The 25,155-nt window shown below is 45.0% G+C and overlaps 1 protein-coding gene across 5 annotated transcripts in view; it reads left to right on the top strand.

Moving 5' to 3' along the window:
* Positions 1–391: 391 nt before the first annotated feature.
* The window catches only part of GCNT2 (glucosaminyl (N-acetyl) transferase 2 (I blood group)), a 58,531-nt gene continuing 33,767 nt past the window's right edge, over positions 392–25,155 (top strand). For 2 of the 5 annotated variants that reach the window (XR_010835179.1, XR_010835180.1), the window contains exon 1: positions 540–2,232. Coding sequence is in view for 3 of the 5 variants with exons in the window: in XM_059077774.2 (XP_058933757.1) it covers positions 1,314–2,232 (919 nt within the window). In the remaining 2 variants the exon portion in view is untranslated. Of the gene's footprint in view, positions 2,233–25,155 lie in introns of all 5 variants that reach the window. The other 3 variants (XM_059077774.2, XM_067006779.1, XM_067006780.1) reach the window with 3 other exon arrangements.

Raw genomic sequence — 25,155 nt, 5'->3', positions numbered from 1 at the left:
GATCGGGCGCTCAACCTGAAGTTACCACCCTCCACCGGGGTGGAGGCCTTAGTGCCAGCAGAAGAACTCAAAGATATTGTTGTGTGTATCCCTTGAGGAGGAACCAGAACCCTGCCCCAAGGCTGCAGTATTGTTTCTAGGCTGCTCCTCCCTTGTTTCTGCATCCCCCCCCCCCACCCCCCCCCGCCGCCACCTTCCCTGATTAGCAACTGTTTGAATCTGCACTTTGGAGCTCAGGGAACGTCCAGGAGCCTAAAGGAAACCTATTTCCTACAAACAGGAAACGGTGGGGCGTGGGCACGGAAAGAATCTGTACCAGGGAGGACCCCACAGGGTCCTTCTCCGTTTCAATCCTTATGATAAGCACCACGGGGCTGTCACGACGTAATCTCAAAGTCACAGCACCCAGAGCCTTGCACTTTCAGATCCCCTAGGACTGGAACCCCGGTAAGCTCTTGTTTTAGAAAAGAGAGTGCCGGGGACTTCCCTGGCGGTCCGGTGCTTAAGACTCCGCGCTTCCACTGCAGGGGCTCCGGGTTCAATCCGCGGTCCAGGAACTAGGCTCCCGCAAGCCTCGCGGTAGGGCCGAAAAAAGAAAAAGAAAACGAGTTGGGCGGGGCTCGCAGGCATTACAAAAGAGCCCGGTGGTTGAGGTTTTTTAAAATTTTCGATCTCGTCACTTCAGTCATTTTTTCACTTAAGCGGCATATTTGAGGACGGAGGCAACATTATACCCCGTGGAGTGTGCTCGAAGAGTCGAGGGACCAGGCTCTGGATCATTGCCACGAGCAGCGAGGTGGGGTGGGGGGCGGTGAGTGCCGCAGTCTTCGGATGACTAGCAGGAAACGGCACGCCTGCCAGACGCATCATTTCAGCTTTCGTTCTTACTGTATTAATTCCCTGAATGAGAGTAACAAGCGAGGGGGGGGAAAGCCCCTCGGAAATGAAGGAAGAGAGATCTGAGAAACTAAATCTGCAGGGGAAAGGAGCCTAAAACCAGAGTTCTAGTGAAACAGCCAGCCTTTGGGAGCTGGGAGCCAGAGGGAGGGAAAAAGGCTGGGCTTAAGCAACCTGCTACCGGGATGTAGACAAAGGCGGTTTGAAAGGCAGCGAACGAGGCGGGCTCAGTAGCTACTGTCAGCATGGGGAGTGCGCCGGCCGCCGGATTCCCGGGGATGAAACCGAGTGAATTCACAGAGTCTCCTTCAGGGCACGAATTACTGGAGTATGCACCAAAATAAGAACTCAGAGAAAAAAGTAAGTTTGGGAGAGGACTTAGATTTTGACGGTCTTTGAAATCTCCTCTTGGAGGCATGCCTTCATTGATGCGTTACCTCTTTATAGTTTCTGTCTCTTGTGTAATCATTTTTATCGTGTTCTATGTGTTCAATTTTGGGGGTGAGCAAGGCTTCCAGAGGCTAAATAACTCGGACACTTTGATGCTGAGTCAAGTTTGCATATCCTTTATCAATGGCAAAACACCTTTCCTCTGGAGAAACAAACTCATGATCTATGAGACGTCTTCTTGCAAGGAATACCTGACTCAGAGCCACTACATCACGGCGCCGTTATCTAAAGAAGAAGCTGAATTTCCTTTGGCATATATCATGGTCATCCATCACAATTTCGACACCTTTGCAAGGCTCTTCAGAGCTATTTACATGCCTCAGAATATCTACTGTGTTCACGTGGATGAGAAAGCGACAGTTGAATTTAAAGAGGCAGTGAAGCAATTACTGAGCTGCTTCCCAAATGCTTTTCTGGCTTCCAAGATGGAACCCGTGGTCTATGGTGGGATTTCCAGGCTCCAGGCTGACCTGCACTGCATCAAAGATCTTGCAGCCTTGGAGGTTCCGTGGAAGTACGCCATCAACACCTGCGGGCAAGATTTCCCCCTGAAAACCAACAGGGAGATCGTTCAGTATCTGAAAGGATTTAAAGGGAAAAACATCACCCCAGGGGTGCTGCCTCCCGCTCACGCCATTGGACGGACTAAATATGTCCACCGAGAGCACCTGGGCAAAGAGCTTTCCTATGTGATAAGAACCACAGCGCTGAAACCGCCTCCTCCCCACAATCTCACCATTTACTTTGGTTCTGCTTATGTTGCCCTGTCAAGAGAGTTTTCCAACTTTGTTCTCCACGACCCACGGGCTCTTGACTTGCTCCAGTGGTCCAAAGACACCTTCAGTCCGGATGAGCATTTCTGGGTGACGCTCAATAGGATTCCAGGTATGTGGGGGTTTTCCTATTTCACGTGAAGGCAACGTGCCTTACTTGAAAGGGCTTTTCGAGAGCCAACTCCTTTTTATTAGAAGTAAAAGATGAAAACGGAAATATATAGTTTTCACCTGCATTCTTTTTTTGTGGTACGCGGGCCTCTCACCGTTGTGGCCTCTCCCGTTGCGGAGCACAGGCTCCGGACTCCGGACGCGCAGGCTCAGCGGCCATGGCTCACGGGTCCAGCTGCTCCGCGGCACGTGGGATCCTCCCGGACCGGGGCTCGAACCCGTGTCCCTTGCATCGGCAGGCGGACTCTCAACCACTGCGCCACCAGGGAAGCCCTCACCTGCATTCTTTATAAACTCTAAACATCTGAAGAATGATGTTCTTTAGAATACAGTATTCTAACCAAGCCAAATAATACCTTTTAGTGGTATTGCTTTGCAGTTCATCGTGTTCTTTTGCATTCATCATCTTATTAAATCTTTAACCACAATCGGTATTATGCTTCTCCATCCCCACTGGTGTTCTTTCTTTCCCCCAAACTTGTCAGACTTGCTGTAACCCCAGGGCCATTGCCTTGGCCACTCCCCTGCCTACCCCCAGACCTTCACAGGCTCCCTCTTATCAGCCAGAGGTGAGCTGATGACCCCACCTTTTTCCTTCAAAGAGTTTATTATCATCTGGAATATCCTATCTACTTACTTGCATGGATATGGTCTTGGTCTCCCCTGTATTTGCTCCGTGAAGTTGGGTCGTTTTCTATCTTGTTAACTGCTCCATGCGTAGAATACATAGCACATGCTCAATTAAAATGAATGAATGGGTTTCCTTGGTGGCGCAGTGGTTGAGAGTCCGCCTGCCGATGCAGGGGACACGGGTTCGTGCCCCGGTCCGGGAAGATTCCACATGCCGCGGAGCAGCTGGGCCCGTGAGCCATGGCCGCTGAGCCTGCGCGTCCGGAGCCTGTGCTCCGCAACGGGAGAGGCCACAGCAGTGAGAGGCCCGCGTACAGCAAAAAAAAAAAAAAAAAAAGAATGAATGAATGAGTGGCAAAGCATGAGACTCTTCTATGTCACCACAGCTGTCTCTCTAAGACCCAGTGAGCAGAGAAATATTTCGACTCATGCATGTACTATATCACAGGTGTAAAGTTTTAAAAATATATATATTTTAACTTCAGATAAATAAGGAGATTCCAGGAGAAGCTCCTTCCTTTCTCATCAAAACAGTTCTATTTGTACTAACAGACCAGATCAATTATTTTAAAAACTATATGAAACATGATAGGGTTTCTTCTGAAGGAAACAGCATGGTTTGGACTCAATGAAAAATACAAAATGGATCTCTGATGAACTCGACAGCATTATTATAGCAAGAGAAAAGCAATCATTGTTCTGGTTTTTGGGGGGTTGCCAAGTTGGAAACACTGGTAGGTGCTCTCAGGCTGCAGGGTGGGGCCTGCTGGGCGATAAACATGCCAGTATTCTCTGGAAAATACCGTGTTTGGTCTCTGAATCCCTGGGTGACTGGCCTGGTGAACAGGGCTTGCTCTCAAACTGTGCAAGCTCTCTTTCTTGACCTCCCTCTTCCTATGGCCATCTTTTCACCTTTTATGTTTTGTTTCCATCATTGGCATCTAATCGGTGAGCATTAGGTAATTAGAGGCTGATTTTCATATTTAAATCTTTATTCCCTTTCTATTTTCACTATTCCCTCAGGATTTATAAAGATTTGATACTAGCCTCGTGGTTCCATAGATATTGTACTAAAATGAAGGCAGGCTGTAACTTCACAAAAACCTGAATTGTCGTTTCTTAAAAAAAGAAAAACATGGGTTTGCGTTAGTGTTAAATGTCTGTTTGGTTTGCAGAAGGATGGTCAGTCTTATCAATGTCAAATCAATTTAACAAAATCGAGGAAAAATAATCTCTTACCCCCCATTTTTTTTTCCTTACCCCCTTCTCCTTTCCAGCCCTGGTGAAATAGACAAGGCGGGAGACGAGACCATTTTTGCTGTAGGTTTGTAGGGTAACTCGCTACTCGCTGGCTTCTACCCTCTCTCAGCGACAGTAAGACCCCATATAAATAGCCTCTTGGAATCTCCAATCTCCCCAGCTACAAACTAAGGGCCCCAGGAGGCAAGATCCTTTTCGTTCCTACATATGCCTTTCTTTGCAGAGGACACAATACCCAGAACCACATAAACACCTAGCAGGCAGCTGTCGAGAATTTGTAGAAAGGCCAAAATGCCTTTATTTATAAATAAATAAGTAAAGTGAGACTCAACAGAAAGTATACTCGTAGAGGTGAGTCCAGACTCCATCAATCTTGTTGCCCCTTAGCCTTGGCAAATGCCTTTCATTACCCCTGTAGGAAATCGGAGGTGAGAGCTCCGCTAAGAGAACCTCAGTGGTCTGATTCTGCAAGGGATGTTTTTCAGGATAACGTGACACTTCCTAGGGTCTTGCCTCCTTCCTCTCTTACATTCCAGATGGCATCCTGGTTCAGGGAGCAAGCAGGAAGATATCCTGCTTGTAGGTGGGCCCTTCCTGAATTACAAGTGATTTAAAGAAAACAAGCCATCACATGCTCTAGCCCCAGTGATGGACCTCCCCATCTTCAGAGGCGATGCTAAATTCAGTCACGTGCTCCAGTCCCTCCAGTGGTTTTCCACTTGAGCGTTCTTTGTGATTTAGGATTTGGTGCGTGAATCTGGTTCTTTATTACCAGACAACCTTTTACCATATCCCGTTTTCTGTTTTCAGTGGCATGTTTTAAGGGGAAAAGTCCTTCGGTAAATAGAGCATAAAGATTTTCACAAATGTGCAAGTTCAGAGGGTGCTGTTCCTTGCCTCCCTCAAAGTTCCGTTCTGTTTTTATCCTAAACAAATTAAAGTCTTTGTGTTAGAAAGACCCTGCACAGTCCTATCAGCCTCCCTGGAACGCACACGAGAGGACTAAGACCCAGAACATGATTAGTACCCTGTTACTAGATGATATCAGACAGCAAAATGAGAATAGTTTAAAATTAGTGAGGCTCGGGAATTCCTTGGCGGTCCAGTGGATAGGACTCGGTGCCTCCACTGCAGGAGGTGCGGGTTTGATCCCTGATTGGGGACGTGAGATCCCACGTGCCGCGCTGCATGGCAAATAAATAAATAAATAGAGACTCAATAGAAAGTATACTCATAGAGGTAAGACTGAATCACATATCTTCCCACTGCTTTGTTTTTTTTTTTTTTTTCATGTTGTCTTTCTATTGAGAAAATGACTTCTCTTTTGGTTTTCAACACTTAATTTTTTTCCAAACTGCATTAGAATGAGAAATGGTGCCGGGCCATGTCCCTTGGGGGCCCCAGTGTCACATCCTTCTTCAGGGAAGGCCAGAAAGAGTGGTTCTCATTCCATCCTGTGTGGCTGTGTACAGATGGATTGTCTCGATTTCTCCCTTCTGGACGTGTTCTCAAAGGAAACCCTTGAGGAGCACACACTTCTCTCACTCATCCTATAGCGCTTGAGGGTTAGGGGTAGGGGTAGCATGACGCTGTGTCATAAGCACGCTGTACGGATTCTGGTGCACGCTGAGGTTTCCTAACTTCTCCAGTCTTTGTAATCACTGCTGTATGTCACCTTAAGAAAAGCTCATTTCCTCTAGGTTTTCTGGTTATTCCCCTAGCATTTTCTTTGGCCTACCTGCCCCAGGGCGGAGTGCCAGAGACCACTGAGATGTTTGGCTTTAAGTCCTGTGGAATTGTCGATCATCTGCAGAAGCCTCTGCGGGTCCAGTTTTTTCACAGGCCACTTCCGTGGCTCACTTGTGTTGTACCACGTTACGGCGGGTCTGTCTCTAATGGAAAGGCAAAACTGCTCCATGCTTTGACTTCAGCTACTTTTTCCCCCTCACTGGCTAAGCTTGTTCTTTTGGAGTTTTGCTCATGCGTTTCTCTGACCTTTCTCATGCCATGAGGTTTTTGTTCCATAAGAATGTTTTCATTTGCCTCTTCTTTTTTTTCCATTTTGTATACTTCTTCGTTTTTCCGGAGCCCCTTTGTCAAATAAATTACCTCAACTTCAGAAAGGACCACATGATCGCATTTCCTCGTGTCTCAATGCTAAAAATAGCTTGTTTCCTACTTTGATTTCTTCTGCTTTTTTTTAACTTTGTGCCTTAGATGTGGACATTCTTTGGGCATGTGTTATGACTCTTTGAGTTGCATGTGACAGAAACACAACTCAAAGTTGCTGAAACAGACCCCAGAACTTACTGGGTCATAGAACTGAGGTGCCCAAGGAGGGCCTCCGAGTAAAGCTGGATCAAGGCTTGGAACGGTATACGCGGGACTCTTGGTCTCTGTGAAGTGACCAACCGTCCCTGTGTGCCCGGGTCTGAGGGGGGTCTTGGGCGTGGGACCTTCCATGCGAAAGCCAGGGAAGTCCCAGTTTGGTCTGAACTGGTCACTCTACCTGTCTGTCTGTCTGCCCGTCACTGGGTTGACTTTATTCAGTTTGGTCCCCGCCCACATGGTGTCAGAGAGGCTCAGAAGTAGCTCCAACTGCTTTGCTTCTCACAGCCGGCACTCCTGAGAGAAAAGAAAGGTTTTTTCCCTCATGGTTCCTGCAACAGCTCAGGGAAGTCGTCAGATAGGTCCTGCTTAGTCCAAATCCCTAACCCTAAACAAACCAGGGGCAGGAAGAATGCTGACCGGCCTCTCTTGGGTCACTTTTTCACCCTAGAGCTAAAAGTTCAGGGCAAGCTATGGTGAAGGATGGTTCTTGGCTGTAATGCCTGCCAGACAAAAGCACGTGCCCACTGCAAGGTGGTTCCGGGTCCTGCAGGCAGGGGGGTTTCAGTGAGCATCTCCACCTGGATTAGAGGGACAAGATTTAATGAGGTATACAGTTTTCAGCACTTGGGAAATTATAACTTGGAGAAGACTAATTAAAGTACCATTGTGGAAAAGGCATGATCTCAATAAGCATACTTCTTTTCCCTCATAAAAACATTTTATTTATTTATTTTTTTAAAATAAATTTATTCATTCTTTAAAATAAATTTATTTATTTTTGGCTGCTTTGCGTCTTCATTGCTGTGCGCGGGCTTTCTCTAGTTGCGGCGAGCGGGGGATACTCTTCGTTGTGGTGTGCGGGCTTCTCATTGCAGTGGCTTCTCTTGTTGAGGAGCACAGGCTCTAGGTGTGTGGGCTCAGTAGTTGTGGCACTCGGGCTCAGTAGTTGTGGCTCATGGACTCTAGAGCACAGGCTCAGTAGTTGTGGTGCACGGGCTTAGTTGCTCCGTGGCATGTGGGATCTTCCTGGACCAGGGATCGAACCCGTGTCCCCTGCATTGGCAGGCGGACTCTTTTTTTTTTTTTCTTCCTTTCTTTCTTTTATTTTTGGCTGTGCTGGGTCTTCGTTGCTGTGAGCCGGCTTTCTCTAGTTGCAGCGAGCGGGGGCTACTCCTCGTTGCGGTGCACAGGCTTCTCACTGCAGTGGCTTATCTTATTGTGGAGCACGGGCTCTAGGCACGCGGGCTCAGTAGTTGTGGCACTCGGGCTCAGTAGTTGTGGCTCATGGGCTCTAGAGCCACAGGCTCAGTAGTTGTGGCTCACGAGCTTAGCTGCTCCGCAACATGTTGGATCTTCCCAGATCAGGGATCGAACCCGTGTCCCCTGCATTGGCAGGTGGATTCTCAACCACTGTGCCACCCGGGAAGCCCAGCAGGCGGACTCTTAACCACTGCACCACTAGGGAAGTCTGTCATAAAAACATTTTAAATAAAATTATATTTTATTTATATTTATTAGATATAAATAAGTATATCAATAAATAATTATTATAAATTTGATAATTTTATACAGATATATCTTTATATTTCTTTTTAATAATAATTATTATATTTGGATAGTACTTAGTTTGCAAAGGAATTTCTAACACATTATCTCCTTTAATTCTTATAAGAATTCTATTAAGGGGAGGACTGTTGTTCCCATTTTGCAGAGGAGAAATTTAAGATTAAAATAAGTGGCTTGTCCAAAGACACATATTGCATATACCTAGCAAGAAATAAGAATGAAAAGAGGGAATTCCCTGGCTGTCCAGTGGTTAGGACTCGGCACTTTCACTGCTGGGGCCCAGGTTCGATCACTGTTCAGAGAACTGAGATCCCGCAAGCCGCACAGTGCAGCCAAAAAAAAAGAAAAAAAAAAAGAATGAAGGGCTTCCCTGGTGGCGCAGTGGTTGAGAGTCCGCCTGCCGATGCAGGGGACGCGGGTTCGTGCCCCGGTCCGGGAGGATCCCATGTGCCGCGGAGCGGCTGGGCCAGAATGAAAAGAAACATATAGGGGGAAGTAGGGGGAAGCAGAGGTAAGATTTATGTGGTGAGCTTAGATTAAATTGAACCTAGTTTTATGAATTCTTCGTTTGATTATTGCCATAACAGCAAGTGTTCAGAAGATGAAACTTAGCTAATGCTAAGTCTCGCTAATTCTAAGTCTCATTAAGCTTGGGGAATGATTATATAATTGGACCCACCCAGGAATTTTCTCCCTTGTTCCTTATGTCATCTGGATACTTAGCCCATTTTCCTGAAAACATTGGCTTTTCCGTGCGAGCCGAAGGTACAGAAAAGTTCAGGAGAGTAATGTTTACTGAACATCTGCCCATGGGTCTGCATTGTCTCCGTTTAATCGACGTTCCAAGAATCCTGTTGGGTCGGTATCTAAATTCACATTTTACAAGTGTGAGGACGGGATCAGAGGGACTGAGTGACGTGTCCTGCTCCAAAAGCAGGAAGCACAGTAAAGGAGAGAGTGCGTGCAGCGGGCACCTGGAATTCTACACGCTCAGAGCTCAACCCGTGCTCGCCCCTGTGTGCCCCTCAATCAACTACGCCCTCTGTTAGCTTAGACCTGCCGCCCGGCTTCTGTCTCCTCGGTTCTCACCACCCCCAGCCCTGGAGCTTGGTTTCCAGAGTCGAGAGAACCGGGTTGGAATCCTAGCTCCTCCATCGCCAGCTTGTGACCTGACGACTGGAAAGCCCAGTCTCAGAGCAGCCGTGTAGCATAGGTGTTGGGAGCTGGACCCTGGAGCCAGACTGCCTGAATTTGAATCTCTGCTCTGCCATTTACAAGCTTTGTGACTTTGGACAAGTTACCTAAATGTGGGAGCCTCCGTTTCTTCATCTATAAAATGGGAGAAATAATGATATTTACATCAAATCTGTGAGGCTTAGATGAGTTTGACCAGTGCCCAGCACATATTTTGAGTGTTAGTTTTTATTGCTCTTACTGTTATTATTTTCTTCATCTGTAAAATGGATATTCATGCAATAAATTTATTTTATTTTTTATTGAAATATAGTTGATTTACAGTGATTCAGATATATATACATATATACGTATATATATGAATATATAGCTATACATATTCATTTTCAGATTATTTTCCCTATATGTTATTACAAAATATTGAGTATAGTTCCCTGGGCTATACAGTAGGTCCTTGTTGGTTATCTATTTTATATATAGTAGTGTGTCTATGTTAATCTCAAACTCCTAATTTATCCCTCCCCTACCCCAATAAATATTTATTGAGCACTTAGACACTGTGCTGGGTACTGAGAAATAATAGTGAATACGTATATAATAGTGAATAAGACAAATAAGGCCCCTACTCTCATGGAATATTCTAGAAGGAGGAGACAGGCAATAAAAAGTAGACAGATAAGATAATTAGAGATTCTAAGTGCTATGAAGGAAGCAAGCAGGCTGACGCAGGAAGGGACCTACTTCCTAGTGAAAGTAGCACATGAGCTGCACCTCCAAAATGAGAACAAGCCATTGGAACAAGAAGGAAGTTCTAGGCAGTGGGATAGAGATTGCAAAGGCCCCGAGGTGAGCAAGGGCTCCGTGTGTTCAGGAGCCAGAAAAGCAGCCAAGGGGGCGGGGGTGAGGGCTGGTCCTGGCGTGACGTGGGTGAGGCCCTCGTGTGATGGTCACAGGGCCTTGATCTGGCAGCACCCGGCTCATAGGGTTGTGGGCAGAAGATGCCAGGGGATGTGAGCAAGGGCTTGGCTCCTGCCAGGTACAGGGTAAACGGTTAGCGAATGGGATCTGGCAGTTGGCCTCCTTTCCATGGCTGGTGCCGCCGTCCCTCTCTCTCTTCCTCTCTCTCCTACAATAGCCTAATTTCTTTCTAACGACTCCCTGACTCCATTCTCAGCCTGCTTTAATCCATCCTCCACAGTGACAGAATGACCTCGATAAAAATGCACGTCAGTCTCATGATTACGTCTCCCTCCTTCTTAGAAACCTCCTGTGCATCCTTGTCACGTACAGCCTCACATCCTAGCGCCTTTGCTGGAAGGGAGCTCATTGCCGTGTGGCCCCTTGACCTCTGCGGCTCCTTCTCGCCCTGTGCTCCGCCCCCCACCCCATACTGCACACCAGCTGTACCAGACAACCCGTGGGTCCCAAATGTGCCACTTCCAGCCTCCCTGCCTCGACTCATGCCAGCTCCCCTCCAGAATGCTCTAGAACGCTCTTCCTCCCTCTCCCTCCTCTGATTGGCATGTGCATTGCTTTGAAGATTCAGCTTAGAGTCATATTCTCTAAAGAGCCTCTCCTAACTCTCGCCCCTGTGGACTCCGTCCCCCTGTATCACATTGTACTACTGTTAGTCTTGGAATGCTGTGTTTGTGCCCCTGGTGGCCTTCTAGACTGACCTGCCAGGGGTATAGCTCCAGCGCCTGCTGATCTCTTCTTCCCCATTCCTAGCACCACGCCTGGCACACAAGCGATGGAGCCCTGGCTCCTTGGTGTCATTCCACTTGCACAAACTCAACTGTATTCTCTCTCTCTCACACTCACACACAATACAGTGTGCGTCTCATGACCTGACCCCTGAGCTCAAATTCACGTCTTCATCTGGTGCTCGTAAGAAGAAACCACCATCTGGACCAAGATGAAAAGGAAAACTGTCAGCATTGGAATTATGGAGAGACTCTGTGTCATCTGAACGTGGCATATTCCCAAAGGATTTCTCCAGAGGATTTTTTTTTTTTTTTTTTTTTTTTTTTTTGCGGTACGCTGGCCTCTCACTGTTGTGGCCTCTCCCGTAGCGGAGCACAGGCACCGGACGCGCAGGCGCAGCGGCCATGATTCACGGGCCCCGCCCCTCCGCGGTACGTGTGATCTTCCCGGACCGGGGCGCGAACCCGCGTCCCCTGCATCGACAGGCGGATTCTCAACCACTGTGCCACCAGGGAAGCCCTAGAATCACTCTTTTTTTCTAAAAGTTGTTTGTACTCAGAAAAGGCAGATAGGGTAAAAGTGCCACGAAGAGATGATTATCTGAAGCCAGGAGTCTTTGGACAATACTTTGTCACAGAACTTTGAGCAATAATTTCAACATTAAGAAAAAGCTATCATGTGTTGCTGAAAGTGTTAAAGGGCAATGCTTTTATAATCCCTCTTTGGAAAATTATATTTAAATGGATTCTGTTCTTTTCATTTCTTGGTTACCAGCTACTGAATTGAGACTTGGGTAATATAGCTGATTTTAGAGCCACTCTTCTCAGTGAAATGCAGAGCTAGGGAGAGTGAGGTTTTCGGTAAACAATCCCTGTGAGTCTTTTCCCCAGTTTGCTTTTTGGCTCTTGCTGTCCTCGCTCCCTTGGTGATCTCACTGGCCTGTGGGCTCACCACCATTCCTGTCCTGATGAATCATGACCCTGCATCGTGCTCCCAGGCCCTCTCTGCGTTCCTCCCGGGCCTTTGGGTATCTCTTCCGGAGGGTCCCACTGGCACCTGCTCAGGTGCCCCCACTTCATTGCCCTACTCCCCAGAAAGCCCCTTCTCCAGAACCTTGGGGACAGGTACTGTTGTCCTCCATGTCAGCTGACGTCTCCTCTTCAGCCGCCCACACCTCATCAGCACATTCTGTACATTGTGTGTGTGATAGGTTTCCCGGGAGTATCACAGATCGGTTCCGTCCTTACTGCTCTAACTCCAGCCCACCTGCCAGTCTCTCAAGTAGATTGTTAGACCCATCCTTGTGGTCTCTCTGGCCCAAGTCGCCCTCTTCAAAACATGCTAACCCTCGACATAGTTTTCTTCTAAGAATAACTTCTCAATTCCAAAAGCTTCAGTGACTTTTTCAATGGCTTATTGAATTATTCAATACAAACATCTCAACGTGGCACGTTGGATGTTGGATGGTTGCATATCCCTGTTGAAAATCACATCAGTATCACTGATTAATAAATTCCCATGGCTGCCTTCCCTGAAAGGAACACTCCAGAAAAACCACACCTTGTATTCCTGCCTTTGGTACTTTTTTTTCTTGTCAGTCTCCTTCCTTGGGTCATTCTCCTCTATTTCTCCTATTTAAATAATGGCCTGAATAGGTCTGCATTCAATGCCTTGTCATTTACGGAGTGTTCCCTGATTTTTATTTTTCTCTATTGTACATTTTGTAAACCTTTGTTGTAACTCCTATTTTTCTTTTGGGTGGACCGCCAGGGAGGTCCCAGTTGTAACTCTTTTATGCCATTCTATAATCTTTGAACTATAATTATGAATGTGGATATCATATTACCCTGACAACTGTTATCTCTTCAGGGTCTTTTACATTTTTGGCAGCTCAACATAGGGCACATCCAGTGGGATAAGAATAAATATTTATTGAACTGGAAATAACTGAAATAACATTCAGTATGCCCCTCAGCACTGCTGCCAACTCAGCTACAAATCACCCCTTCCACTGCCCCCTTTACCACCGCACGCACACGCGCGCACACACACACACACACACACACACACACACACACACACACACACACACACAGCGCCTAGATTCCTTTGCCAAATCTTAATAGGTCAGCTTCAGACAGCATCTTCCAGCATGTTCAGTTTTTCTGGGAATTTTCCTGAAGTCCTTTCTGCCCCTAGTCAACAGCAATGGCACTGTTCTCTCTCTCTCTGTTTTTCCAAAGCATCTTGCTCATCTTGGGAATGCTTCTCAATGCGAGGTTCATCCTTGGGGCAGCACCAGCTCAAGTCAAGGCCCACCATCTGAGAGCTTAACCAATGGGCACCTAACTCTGCACCAAAGAAGTAAAAATAACAGCCTGACATCAGAGGACCCTATTTTAAAGACCAGATCTGGGTTTTTACAGGGCTGCTGCTCTGATGGCAGTAACCCATCATTTGATGAAGCAAATGACCCTGCTAAGATTTTTAGTGATTTTTTTCTGGGTCTTGGAGTGGGCAATTTTCAGTCTTAGAAAGCTACATCCAAAGCAACAGTTACAGGGAATTTCCTGCGCTGTGCGCCCCCCCCCCCCAAAAAGGAACCCACTAAGCAGTAGTTATGTCAATTACTTTTCTCTTTTTTTTCATATTCATTACTTGTATTTTCATCATTACATCATTACTGATTGCTTCACTTTATTTAGATTAAGAATGATATGAAAGCAATGCTGACTGAACTTAAGGTAAAGAAAGCAAACATTCTGAGAGCCATTTTTTTTACATGAACATGGATTATACCATTTAATGCAGACCCAAGGCCATGCATTTTTGCAGGTAGGTTTTACTTCCATTCAGATTCTTTTCATGTAGATCATAAAAATACAATACAGTGTGATGAGCCCAGTTCAAAAATTACATGCTGCAGCCCATGTTAACACTGAGAGTTCCTAATAGAGGAAAAGAAAATTAAATTTTCTTTTTTTTCTTTTTTGGCTGCATAGGTTCTTTGTTGCTGCGCGCGGGCTGTCTCTAGTTGCCGCGAGCAGGGGCTGCTCTTTGTTGCGGAGCGAGGGCTTCTCATTGCAGTGGCTTCTCTTGTTGCGGAGCACGGGCTCTAGGCGCATGGGCTTCAGTAGTTGTGGCACGCGGGCTCAGTAGTTGTGGCTTGCAGGATCATTAGCTTTGGCTCATGGGCTCAGTAGTTGTGGCTCATGGGCTCTAGAGCGCAGGCTCAGTGGTTGTGGCGCACGGGCTTAGTTGCTCCGCGGTATGTGGGATGTTCCCGGCCAGGGCTCGAACCCATGTCCCCTGCATTGGCAGGAGGATTCTTAACCACTGCGCCACCAAGGAAGTCCCCCAAATTAAATTTTCTTGACCTAACTAACCAGTTCTTAATGTGGTTTCTGAACACCTGTCTTTCATTCTCTGATCTGAATAGTACGTGACATTCTTTCTTGACATGCTTTTGGACAAAGCCATGAGTCGAAGAAGTTTTTTCCCAAATGTGTTTACCTTTTTTGAAAATTGAGATATAATTAAGACAAAATAATATATCAGTTTCAGGTGTACAACACAATGAGTTAATGTTTGTATATCCTGTGAAATGGTTACCACAGTAGGTCTAGCTGGCATCCATTGCCACACATGGTTGCAATTTTCTTTTCCTTGTGGTGAGAACTGTTAAGATCTACTCTCTTAGCAACTTTCAAAGATACAATAATGTATTATTAACTGCAGTCACCATGCTGTAAGTTGCATCCCTATGACTTAGTTATTTCATAAGTGGAGGTCTGTACCTTTTGACCCCCTTCCTCCATTTTGCCTAACCCACCTCCGCTCTGGCAACCATCAGTCTGTTCTCTGTATCTGTGGGGGTTTTTGTTGTTTTAGATTCACATGTGAGTGAGATCATACCATATTTATCTTTCTCTGTCTGACGTATTTCACTTAATGCCCTTGAGGTCCATCCATGTTGTCATAAATGGCAAGATTTCCCTCTTTTTTTATGGCTGAATATGTGTGCGTGTGTTTGTGTGCGTGTGTTTTCAATTCCTTCGGATAAATTCCCAGAAGTGGAATTGATGGATCATATGGTAGTTCTGCTTTTAATTTTTTGAGGAACCTCCATACTCTTTTCCACGGTGACTTCACCAATTTACATTCCCAATAACAGTGCACAAGGGTTCCCTTTTCTCCACACCCTCACTGACACTTGTTATTTCTTGTCTTTTTGATAAGAGCCATTCTAACAGGTATGAGGTGATATCTCATGATGGTTTTAATTTGCATTTCCCTGAGCATTAGTGATGTTGATCACCTTTTCATGTACCTGTAGGCCGTCTGTAGGCCTTCTTTGGAAAAATGTCTATTCAGTTCCTCTGTCCATTTTTTATTGGATTGTTTGGTTTTTTGCTTTAAGTTGTATGAGTTTTTTGATATATTTTTGATACTAACCTCTTATCGGATATATGATTTTCAAATATTTTCTCCCATCCTTAGGCTATCTTTTCATGTTGTTGATGGTTTCCTTTGCTGTGCAGAAGGTTTTTAGTTCAGTGTAGTTCCACTTGTTTTTGCTTCTTTGTTTTTTTAATTTTTAAAATCTATTTATTTATTGGCTGCGTTGGGTCTTCATTGCTGCGCACGGGCCTTCTCTAGTTGCGGTGAGCGGGGGCTACTCTTGGTTGCTGTGCGCGGGCTTCTCATTGCAGCGGCTTCTCTTGTTGCGGAGCACAGGCTCTAGGCGTGTGGACTTCAGTAGTTGTGGCTTGCGGGCACTAGAGCGTAGGCTTGGTAGTTGTGGTGCACGGGCTTAGTTGCTCCGCGGTATGTGGGATCTTCCCGGACCAGGGCTTGAACCCATGTCCCCTGCATTGGCAGGCGGATTCTCAACCACTGCACCACCAGGGAAACCCTATTTTTGTTTGTGTTGCTTGTGCTTTTGGTATCAGATCCAAAAAGTCATCACCAAGACCAATGTCAAGGAGCTTACCCCCTTATGTTTCTTTCTAGGAGTTCTATGGTTTCAAGTTTCACGTTCGGGAATTCCCTGGCGGTCCAGTGGTTAGGACTCCACGCTTTCACTGCCGAGGGCCCAGGTTCAGTCCCTGGTCGGGGAACTAAGACCCCACAAACCGCATGGCACATCCAGGAAAAAAAAAAAAGTCTCACGTTCAAGTCTTTAATCCTTTTTGAGTTATTTTTCGTATATGGTGTAAGATAGGGGTCCAGTTTCATTCTTTTGCATGTGGCTGTCCAGTTTTCCCAATACCATTTATTGAAGAGACTGTCCTTTCTTTCCAAATATATTTACTTTGTATCCACTTTAATGCCATGTTTTCAGAGAATGGATGATTGGAGGTTGTAGTTTCAAAGCCTTTACCCTTGAGCTCTGCACTTACTTCCATGATATTCCTTCCCCCATAATCTTTCTCTTCAGCCAGCTTTAAAAGATCAGAACTTAACTGTGAAAATATCAGCGGATAAAGCTGTGATCTTTCCTAAGGAAGCTGAAGATATTAAGATCATCCTAAAGGAGTTAGCTTCCTGCCATGATCAGCCCCCTCTTCTAGATATTTCCTCATTAGGCACCCCCTTCCCTAGCCCCAATCCTTACATAATTCCTCCTTCATTGAAAATCTGTAATTCTGCCTGCAGTTCAAGTTGGAGCTACTTCTTTGAGCTCCTTGGGGTTCTACAGAAAAAAAGACCCTCCTGCCTAGGACTCCAAATGCCCTCCCATGTCCCTTAGGAAGACTGCCCACCCCAGACCCTGGGGTCCCGGCTAGGTGTCGGGTGGTCTCCTGGAGAGGCTGAACACTTCCCCGTCGGGTTTCCCCTCCCTCGGGACTTTGGTCTGTCTAGACTAACTGCTCGCCACCCCACTTCCAAGAAAGCCTTCTTGGTTTCTCTCTGGTCAGTTGTGCTATCACGTTTTCAACTTTCTCCTGCACTTAATCTAAGCAAAACTCCCTAAAGCAGTTTTCCTGTAAAAATAGCCGCCTCTTTATTCTGTGCAGAATCTAGAAATACCACATTTAGAGCTGAAAGGAGCCTTAGGGAACATCTTTAGTTCCTAAAGTTGTACAAATATGGAAATTGAGAGCCAGAGACATCAAATGGCTAGTTGACTACACTGTTCCATAAAACGAGTTAACATTTGCCGGCTTCACTGCCCATTTACTATAGATGTTAATAAAAGCATCTCTGTTCATAAGACCACATATCTTTCTATTAATTCCTTCTTTACAGAAAGAAGATGTGCCAAGTCATATGTGGGGTGGAGGCAGGGGATTTTAGATATGGTTAACAAGAATTATTTAGAGTTAATAAGAGTTATTTTCCTTTTAGGTTCTCTCTTCATCGTATAGGTCACTACTAACACATTCTTTTTTTTTTTTTTTCATGATTTTTATTTTTTTAATTTTTTTTTTTTATTTTTATTTTTTTAAACATCTTTATTGGAGTATAACTGTTTTACAATAGTGTTAGTTTTTCCTTTACAACAAAGTGAATCAGTTATACATATACATATGTTCCCATATCTCTTCCCTCTTGCATCACCCTCTCTCCCACCTAACACATTCTTTTTTTTTTTTTTTTTTGTGGTACGCGGGCCTCTCACTGTTGTGGCCTCTCCCGTTGCGGAGCACAGGCTTCGGAAGCGCAGGCTCAGCGGCCATGGCTCACGGGCTCAGCGGCCATGGCTCACGGGCCCAGCCGCTCCGCGGCATGTGGGATCTTCCCGGGCCAGGGCACGAACCCGAGTCCCCTGCATCGGCAGGCGGATTCTCAACCACTGCGCCACCAGGGAAGCCCCTAACACATTCTTATAACCACTGGGGAACATCTGTGTAGTTAGAATGGTTGAAGTGTATTCTTTTAGGTTCACCATAAAGTTACCCCACAAATGTACATCATTTCATCCTCATGCCTCAGTGGTTCAGGGATATATGTTTGGATGGGTCACGTAGAGTTGTTCTGCACTATAGTTTGCAGACTTTTTATGACCTGCGTGCACCTTTCACCCAGATCAATGGTTTCAGCATTTCCTCTCCTTCCATACCGATCAGTTATTGAACATCCTCTAGTTGGTACACCTTTCAGCAGTGAGGGCTTAGAACCGATGGTATCTAGGATAACCAATCCATCCTGGTTTGCCCAGGACTTTCTCAGTTTTAACACTAAAAAAAAATCCCATGTCCTGGGAAATCCCTCAGTCCCGGGCAAACTGGACAGTTGGTCACCCTAAGTACTGCCCTTACACATTTCTGCTCATTTCCAACGCCCAAGGCATCTTGCAGAACAGCACTGATTATTCGCTGGAAGAAGGAAAAAAAAAAAGATAACTGAAACTACTCCGTTACGTAGGTTACAACACATTTAAGACACACTGAAAGGTAGTAATCAAAACTACACTATCAGACCTGAGAGCCCTAACCAGAGCAGACCAGGACTGAGCCTACCCTATTTACAATAATTTTCCCATTATTTTTGAAGGGAAAGGATCAAGTTTAAGGATGTCATTTAAAGGGATGGATTGGTAAGTATAAAATTTGAATCTAAAACCACTTTAACCAGTGGGAGAATCAAATGCAAAGATTTTCTTCAATTCAGTACAAACACAGGACATACCTTGGAGGCAAATTTTTTCCAGGTTTAATTTCTAGGAAAGCAGAAGAAATATCTGCTTTGGGGGATTTATCCAAGCACTCTGCCCTAACAAACTGTAAACGCAAGTAAATGACAGGTTCTGTGGGAAAGAAGCTAGTATGATAGTGGATTGAATAAACTGAAAACAAGTCAAGAATTTAATAGGGCTATTAAAATTATTTGTTGGAGGAAACCACTGCCTATCTCTATTTTAAGACTTTTGTTTTCTTTGAGTATCTTCAAAGGACAGATCTCTGGTAGCAGCTGAATGATAAAATATTGCCTCTTAGCAGAAATATCTCCTTGCAACTTCAACTTTCAAAATTACGGGGGTGAAGGAGTTTGGCAGTACTTTGTATGAGGAGGGTACCAGAAGAATATCCCAGATTTGGAAAGATGTGGGACATGCAAGGTCTTCTCCTTAAGAATTTGCCATCTTTTTTCTCAGAGCACACATTTGGAAACAGAAAAGTTGTGTAGAAAGACAAAGAGTCACCAATTCTGTCCCTTGAGATTTAACAGAATATAGCCAAAGGTAAAATTTGTGTGTGTTTGTTTTTTTCTTTTGTTTTTGCTTTTGCTTGGAAAACTGGAATTAAATCTTGGCAGTTAACCTCAAGAGGGAAAGAAATTTGCTACCCAAAGGAGGCTGCTAGGGACATAGGAAAAAGCAGTGTGATCTTGGAAGAATGAGGTTAAGCTGGGGTGACGGCATGCGGAATAGCGTAGTAAAATACAGAAGGCTTCTTGGCCAGATTTACTTTCATAGACTTTCTATGACACTTTTAAAAAAATTGGGACACTAAGGCACAGTGATCCCAAGAAACTATCTTAAAGTCACATAGTAAACAGCAGAGCCCAATTTGAACCCTGTTCCAAAGCCCTGGTCTTTGCCAGCATGCTCTATCACAACCTTTTTGTAGGGTGCACCAGCTTGCTGGGTCTCGGAAGAACAGGTTCAAGAGGCTGCAGCTGGCAATGAAGGGCTGTCCCCTTACTCTGGGGTGTAGGGAGAGGGCTGAGGGGGCTGGCGCTGCCTTGCTGGCTCCCACCTGTACTGTGGGGTCTTTTAGGTGAAGAATGACCCATCCAGCACTACTGTTCTGCTTCACTAAAGGTACCTAGGAAGGTGGGTGGGTGCTTCAGTTTCTATATGAACCAAGTTTGGCAACAGAGAGAGATTCTGTAAGTTTTGTTGAGTACGCCTTCTGTGCAAGGCATTGCTCTAAGCTCTTTTTATGTACTAATCTATTTAAATCTCTTTGGAACACTATGAGATCAGTGTTCCTAATACATTTGTTTTACAGAAGAAGGGAAACAGAGGCATATAGCCCAGCGCTCTGCACTATAGCCCCAGTGGGGTATGCAGAGGGATTCATGCAGGTACAAGGATGACCAGCATTACCATTTTCCCTCATTTCACATTTCTTCCTCTGGAAAGTGATTGCAAAGACTGATATTACAAAATTTAGGCCTGGAAAAACTTGATTATTATCTAGAAAAGAAATCAGCTGGTGACATACAGCCTGGGGGCTAAATCTGGCCTATTTTTGTCCTGGCCACAAGCTAAGAATGATTCTACATTTTTAGATGGTTGTAAAAGAAATTTAAAAAATTATTTTATGACATGAAAATAATAAGAAATTGAGGTATCAGTGTCCATGAATAAAGTTTTAGCAGGACACAACCTCATAAGGTTATGGCTACTTTCAGAACTTTCAGAACATAGTCATAGAGTTGAGTGGTTGCCTCAGAAACCAAAGGGCTCTCAAGCCTAAAATATTTACTACCTGGCCCTTTACAGAAAAAGCACTGACGTCTGATATAGAAGCATGTGGTAGACATATTGGCCTAACATTTTTCTCAGAAAAAGTTTTGTCAGAATTGTGAGTTTCCTAGATAATTTAAAGGTAGCCCTTTTGTGCACAAAATGGTTAATAAAAAAAAAAAACCCAACTATTTGAATAAACATATTTCAGAAATTCCTTTTTAAGTAGACTATGCAAAATATACGTACAAGACTATATTAATAAATTTATATTTCACTGAGTGTTCGTACTCTGCTTGTTTTCAACCCCAGGGCACTGGGTTGGCCTTCTCAGTTTTCAAGCCCTTTCATTAACTTATTTGATAATTTTAAATACTAGAGGTATTGATCTATAGTAATAAAATGGTCATGGGGCTGTACAAATGCCAGTCATTCTTTAATTGAATGATCTTGCACTGTTTTTCGAGTTGTTCTTTTCTTTTTTTTTTAATTGAAGTATAGTTGATTTTCAGTATTATGTTAGTTTCAGGTATACAGCAAAGTGACTCAGTTAAATGTGTGTGTGTGTGTATATATATATATATAATTTTATTTTTAGATTATTTTTCATTATGTTATTACAAGGTATTGAATATAGTTCCCTGTGCTATACAGTAAATCCTTGTTGTTTATTTTATATATAGTAGTCTGTATCTGTTAGTCCCATACTCCTAATTTATCTCCCCCCTTTCCCCTTTGGTAACCATAAGTTTGTTTTCTATGTCTGTGAGTCTGTTTCTGTTTTGTATATAGATTCATTTGTAGTAATTTTTAGATTCCACATATAAGTGATATCATATTTGTCTTTGTCTGACTTACTTCACTTAGTATGCTATTCTCTAAGTCCATTCATGTTGCTGCAAATGGCAATGTTTCATCCTTTTTTATGGCTGAGTAATATTCGTGTGTGTGTGTGTGTTTGTGTGTGTGTGTGTGTGTGTGTATGTTGACGGGTACTTGGGTTGTTTCCATGTCTTGGCTATTGTAAATAGTGCTGCTATGAACATTGGGGTGCATATATCTTTTCAAATTCAAGTTTTCATCTTTTCTGGATATATGCCTAGAAGTGGGATTGCTGGATCATTTGGTAGCTGTAGTTTTAGTTTTTTTTTTTTTTTTTTGCGGTACGCGGGCTTCTCACTGTTGTGGACTCTCCCGTTGCGGAGCACAGGCTCCGGACGCGCAGGCTCAGCGGCCATGGCTCACGGGCCCAGCCGCTCCGCGGCATGTGGGATCCTCCCGGACCGGGGCACGAACCCGCGTCCCCTGCATCGGCAGGCGGACTCTCAACCACTGCGCCACCAGGGAAGCCCTGTAGTTTTAGTTTTTAATGGAAACTTTTGGAGTTTTTCTCAAACCTCCTTCACTCTGAGTGTATCACTTATTGCTGACAAAAGGGTGCCCAATCTACCAGTTGTATATTCCTCTTCTAACCTGTGATTTCTTATCTGCTTAGATCTGAGAAAGTTTGTTATGATTGTGTCTAAACTAAAAGTGAATAAGCTAAGCCTCAAGATAGCTTCAAATACAGGAGCTTTGATGCTTAAACCAAAGGCGATAAACTGCATCCTGAGGGCCCGTGCAGTCTGCAGGGTGCATATGTGTGCACCCTGTATGCACTCGAGTGCCTACTCGTGTCTTAAAAATGTGTCAATTACTTGATGACATTTAAAGAGTTTGGAAATTTCTTAAAATACAATTCAGATTTCTCCTTCCTCTTCAAACATCTGAGGAGCTGGCAGCACCGGCCCCATGACCTCACGTCATTCAGGGCTGACTCTGAGAGGGAGTTGCTTGCTTTAGGTGCGGCAGGCACCTGAAGGCTTTTTACCCCCATCTGCACCCTCCCTCAGTGTCCACAACACCGTGGCCAAGTGTTTGCTGCTGCTCGTGAACTCACTAGCCCTGTTTTCCTTGCCCTCCACCAGCTTCACCAACTTTTTTCACTTACTTTTTTCGCTTACCTGCCTGTGCACATTTGAGTGTGTGAATCCAGCCTACCATGTGTGATCATTATTTTGGTTGCTGGGAGACCTTTTCTTGTTTACTTGCTGGGTCTCGCTTGTTGCCAGTGTTTGAGGTTGTCAGAAGGACACTACCAAAGCGTTCAATGGGAAGCAGGATGGTGTAACCTTGGGAGAGGTGAGCCGGCCCAGCAAAAAACATTGCCTTGATTCAATAGCCAGTAATTGTGCCGAAAGAAGCAATCAGAGGTAAAGGAGAACTTTCAGGACTTGGGAACAGGTCAGGCCCAGGCTGTAGCTCTGCCCCTACAAGAAGTCATTCACGTTTGCCTCTCAGAGACCAGCGGGGGTTAGATGTACAGCTCGAATGAGGTTAATGAGAACTAAAGTGCCTGTAAAGGAAAAACTATCCCACCGTGTTCTCCAGAAGCCCCCCTCCCCCCCATAGCCTAGCCTTTTGTTTTAAGGTTTGAGCCAAGCTAATTATGTGTTGTTAGTGGCTGTTCTTGTGCTGTCTCCTTGATTGTGACAGTAAAGGTTATCCTGCGGGCAGAGAGAGGCAGGGAGTGATACAAAATGTCCACTTGACCACGGTTTTCAATATGTTAAGCCAACTAGAGTGAAGAGAGCAGAAATCCTGTCCTGGTTGGAAGTTAATAGCTTAGCCTGACCAATTATTTGCTGGAAGAAAATTCCTGTTCAGTTGCCCCAGATACCAGTCCAAACAAACCTACAGCTGGGCCAACCGCTAAAAAAGGCATCGCATTCTAATCTCTGGCTGTTCATCTAAATCATTGGAAATAAGGCAGAACAGACTAGAGAAGGGGTTTGGGATCCTGCTATTTTGAGCTGTTAATCACATTGTACCCCCTTCTCATGTGCAACCTGCTTTGACTAAATCATGATGAAAGATTTGTTGAGTTTGCTTTGCATTGGCATTGGATGAGAGCTCCCCCTTGTAGGATCAAGTCTCAAGACAAAAGGAGGGGGAAACCAACAGAACCTGCAGTGAGAGCCCTTTGAGCCCACTTTTCTCTGCCTCTCCTCCCAAGTCCTGCTGATTCCTGCCATTTACTTCGCAGAAAAGGGTGTGGGTCTAGTAAGAACAAAGGGAACTGAAGGTATCAAAGCAGACTATTCAGTACTCCCCTTCATGAACCCCCATTTCTACATCCCCCACCCACCCACCGCCGCAGGGGGGTGAAAGAAGATAATGACGGGGAAGGAAAAGAGTGAAAATTTAACCTTCATTCTTTTACAGTGGCAATAAATCAACCCATCTGAAAGCCTTAAGAATGTAAATGTTTTTCTTTTCCCTTGCTAAGAACAGAAATCAAAATGTCAGCAACATTAGCAACAATAATTGCTAATGTTTATTGAACATATACGAACAGATACATAATCCCTGAACAAGAGTTATCTCACTTAATGTTCTTAACAACCACGTGATATAGGAACCACTGTTATTTCCTGTCTTGCAGGCCAAGAACCTGATGCTTAGAGAGGTTAAGTAACTCTACCCTGCTCCTATAGCCGGTCAGTGACCAGCTGGGATTTGAAGCTAATTAGACTGGCTCCAGTATCTGGACCAGGGAGCTGCAGAATTAAAGCTCTGGCTTCTATCTGGCTGAATGACTTTGAAAAAATTATTTGTATTGGTCTTAGTTTGCGCATCTGTGAAATACAGAGTTGTGTTAGGTGACCTTTAAGATCCCTGCCAACTCTTTGGGCCTATCTCCAAATCAGCATCTGTCATGTTGACCGAAAAAAAATTGCACAACCTAAAAATTGAGAATTATGTTTTATTCGGTGGACATTCTGAGGACTTCAAGCCTGGGACAGCTCCGAAGAGGTCAGGGAGGAACCAGGATCCATAGAGGAGTTTTTGCAACAAAGACCAGGTAGTTGGACAATCAAAACATTACTGTTAATTAAAGAAAACCAGGTATCTCAAGTAAATGAATTTAGCGCTTCCCTATGTATGAGAAGATGCAAAAGTTTGGGCTCATCGAAATCATGCCTTTGATATGTACCTCAGCTCTCTGGGGCCAGTATCCCCTGCTTTCTCATCCTGAGTCTCCTCAGGGCGCACCACTGGGGGTGGCTTCGTGGCAGGCATCCTGTTTCCATCTTGAGTTCCCTCAGGGCTCACCCTCAGGGGCGGCTGTCATGTGATGGCTTGATGGCTTCAACATCCTTTGTTTACTGATAGGGCAGGCCACATTTTTCGTTCTCAGTCACACCCATGCCACTGTTGTCATTCATTAGTCCAGAGCTGTAGGACATGAAGGGGTGGTGTGGGACGGGAAGGGACGCTGGGAGATTGCTGCGTTACACACCAACGTCTTCCTATAACAGAAGCAGCTGCTCAGTTGCCACGTCATGCCCAGACAGGTAGGAGAGTTGGGTTGACTGGGGAAGTGAGATGGGAGCAGGGCCACTTTTAGCTCCTGTGGCTGCCAGAGTTGGTCTGTTAGTTGGGCCGGGAACTTTCCTCCAGAAGCGTCCTTACCATGGCGTGAGTCTGCAAGGCACACCTTGTTTGCTGAGCACTGGAGGCACCTGACACAGGTGACCTAGGAGAAAGCATCTGCAATGTGACCGGACCTGCTGGCCTTCTCTTCCTGGCTCCCCTGAATTACACTGACCGATACTTCCAGGAATTTTGCAGTAGCCCTGGAAGCCTTTGTTCTTTCTTCAGAGTAAGGAAGTGGGAGAGGGGGTTGGGTAGAAAGGAGAAACGTTTGAGTTCTAT

This window comes from Kogia breviceps, chromosome 10 (genome assembly GCF_026419965.1).
Source record: "Kogia breviceps isolate mKogBre1 chromosome 10, mKogBre1 haplotype 1, whole genome shotgun sequence".
In the NCBI taxonomy this organism is placed as follows: Eukaryota; Metazoa; Chordata; class Mammalia; order Artiodactyla; family Physeteridae; genus Kogia; species Kogia breviceps.
This window is presented reverse-complemented; position numbering and strand designations above follow the sequence as displayed.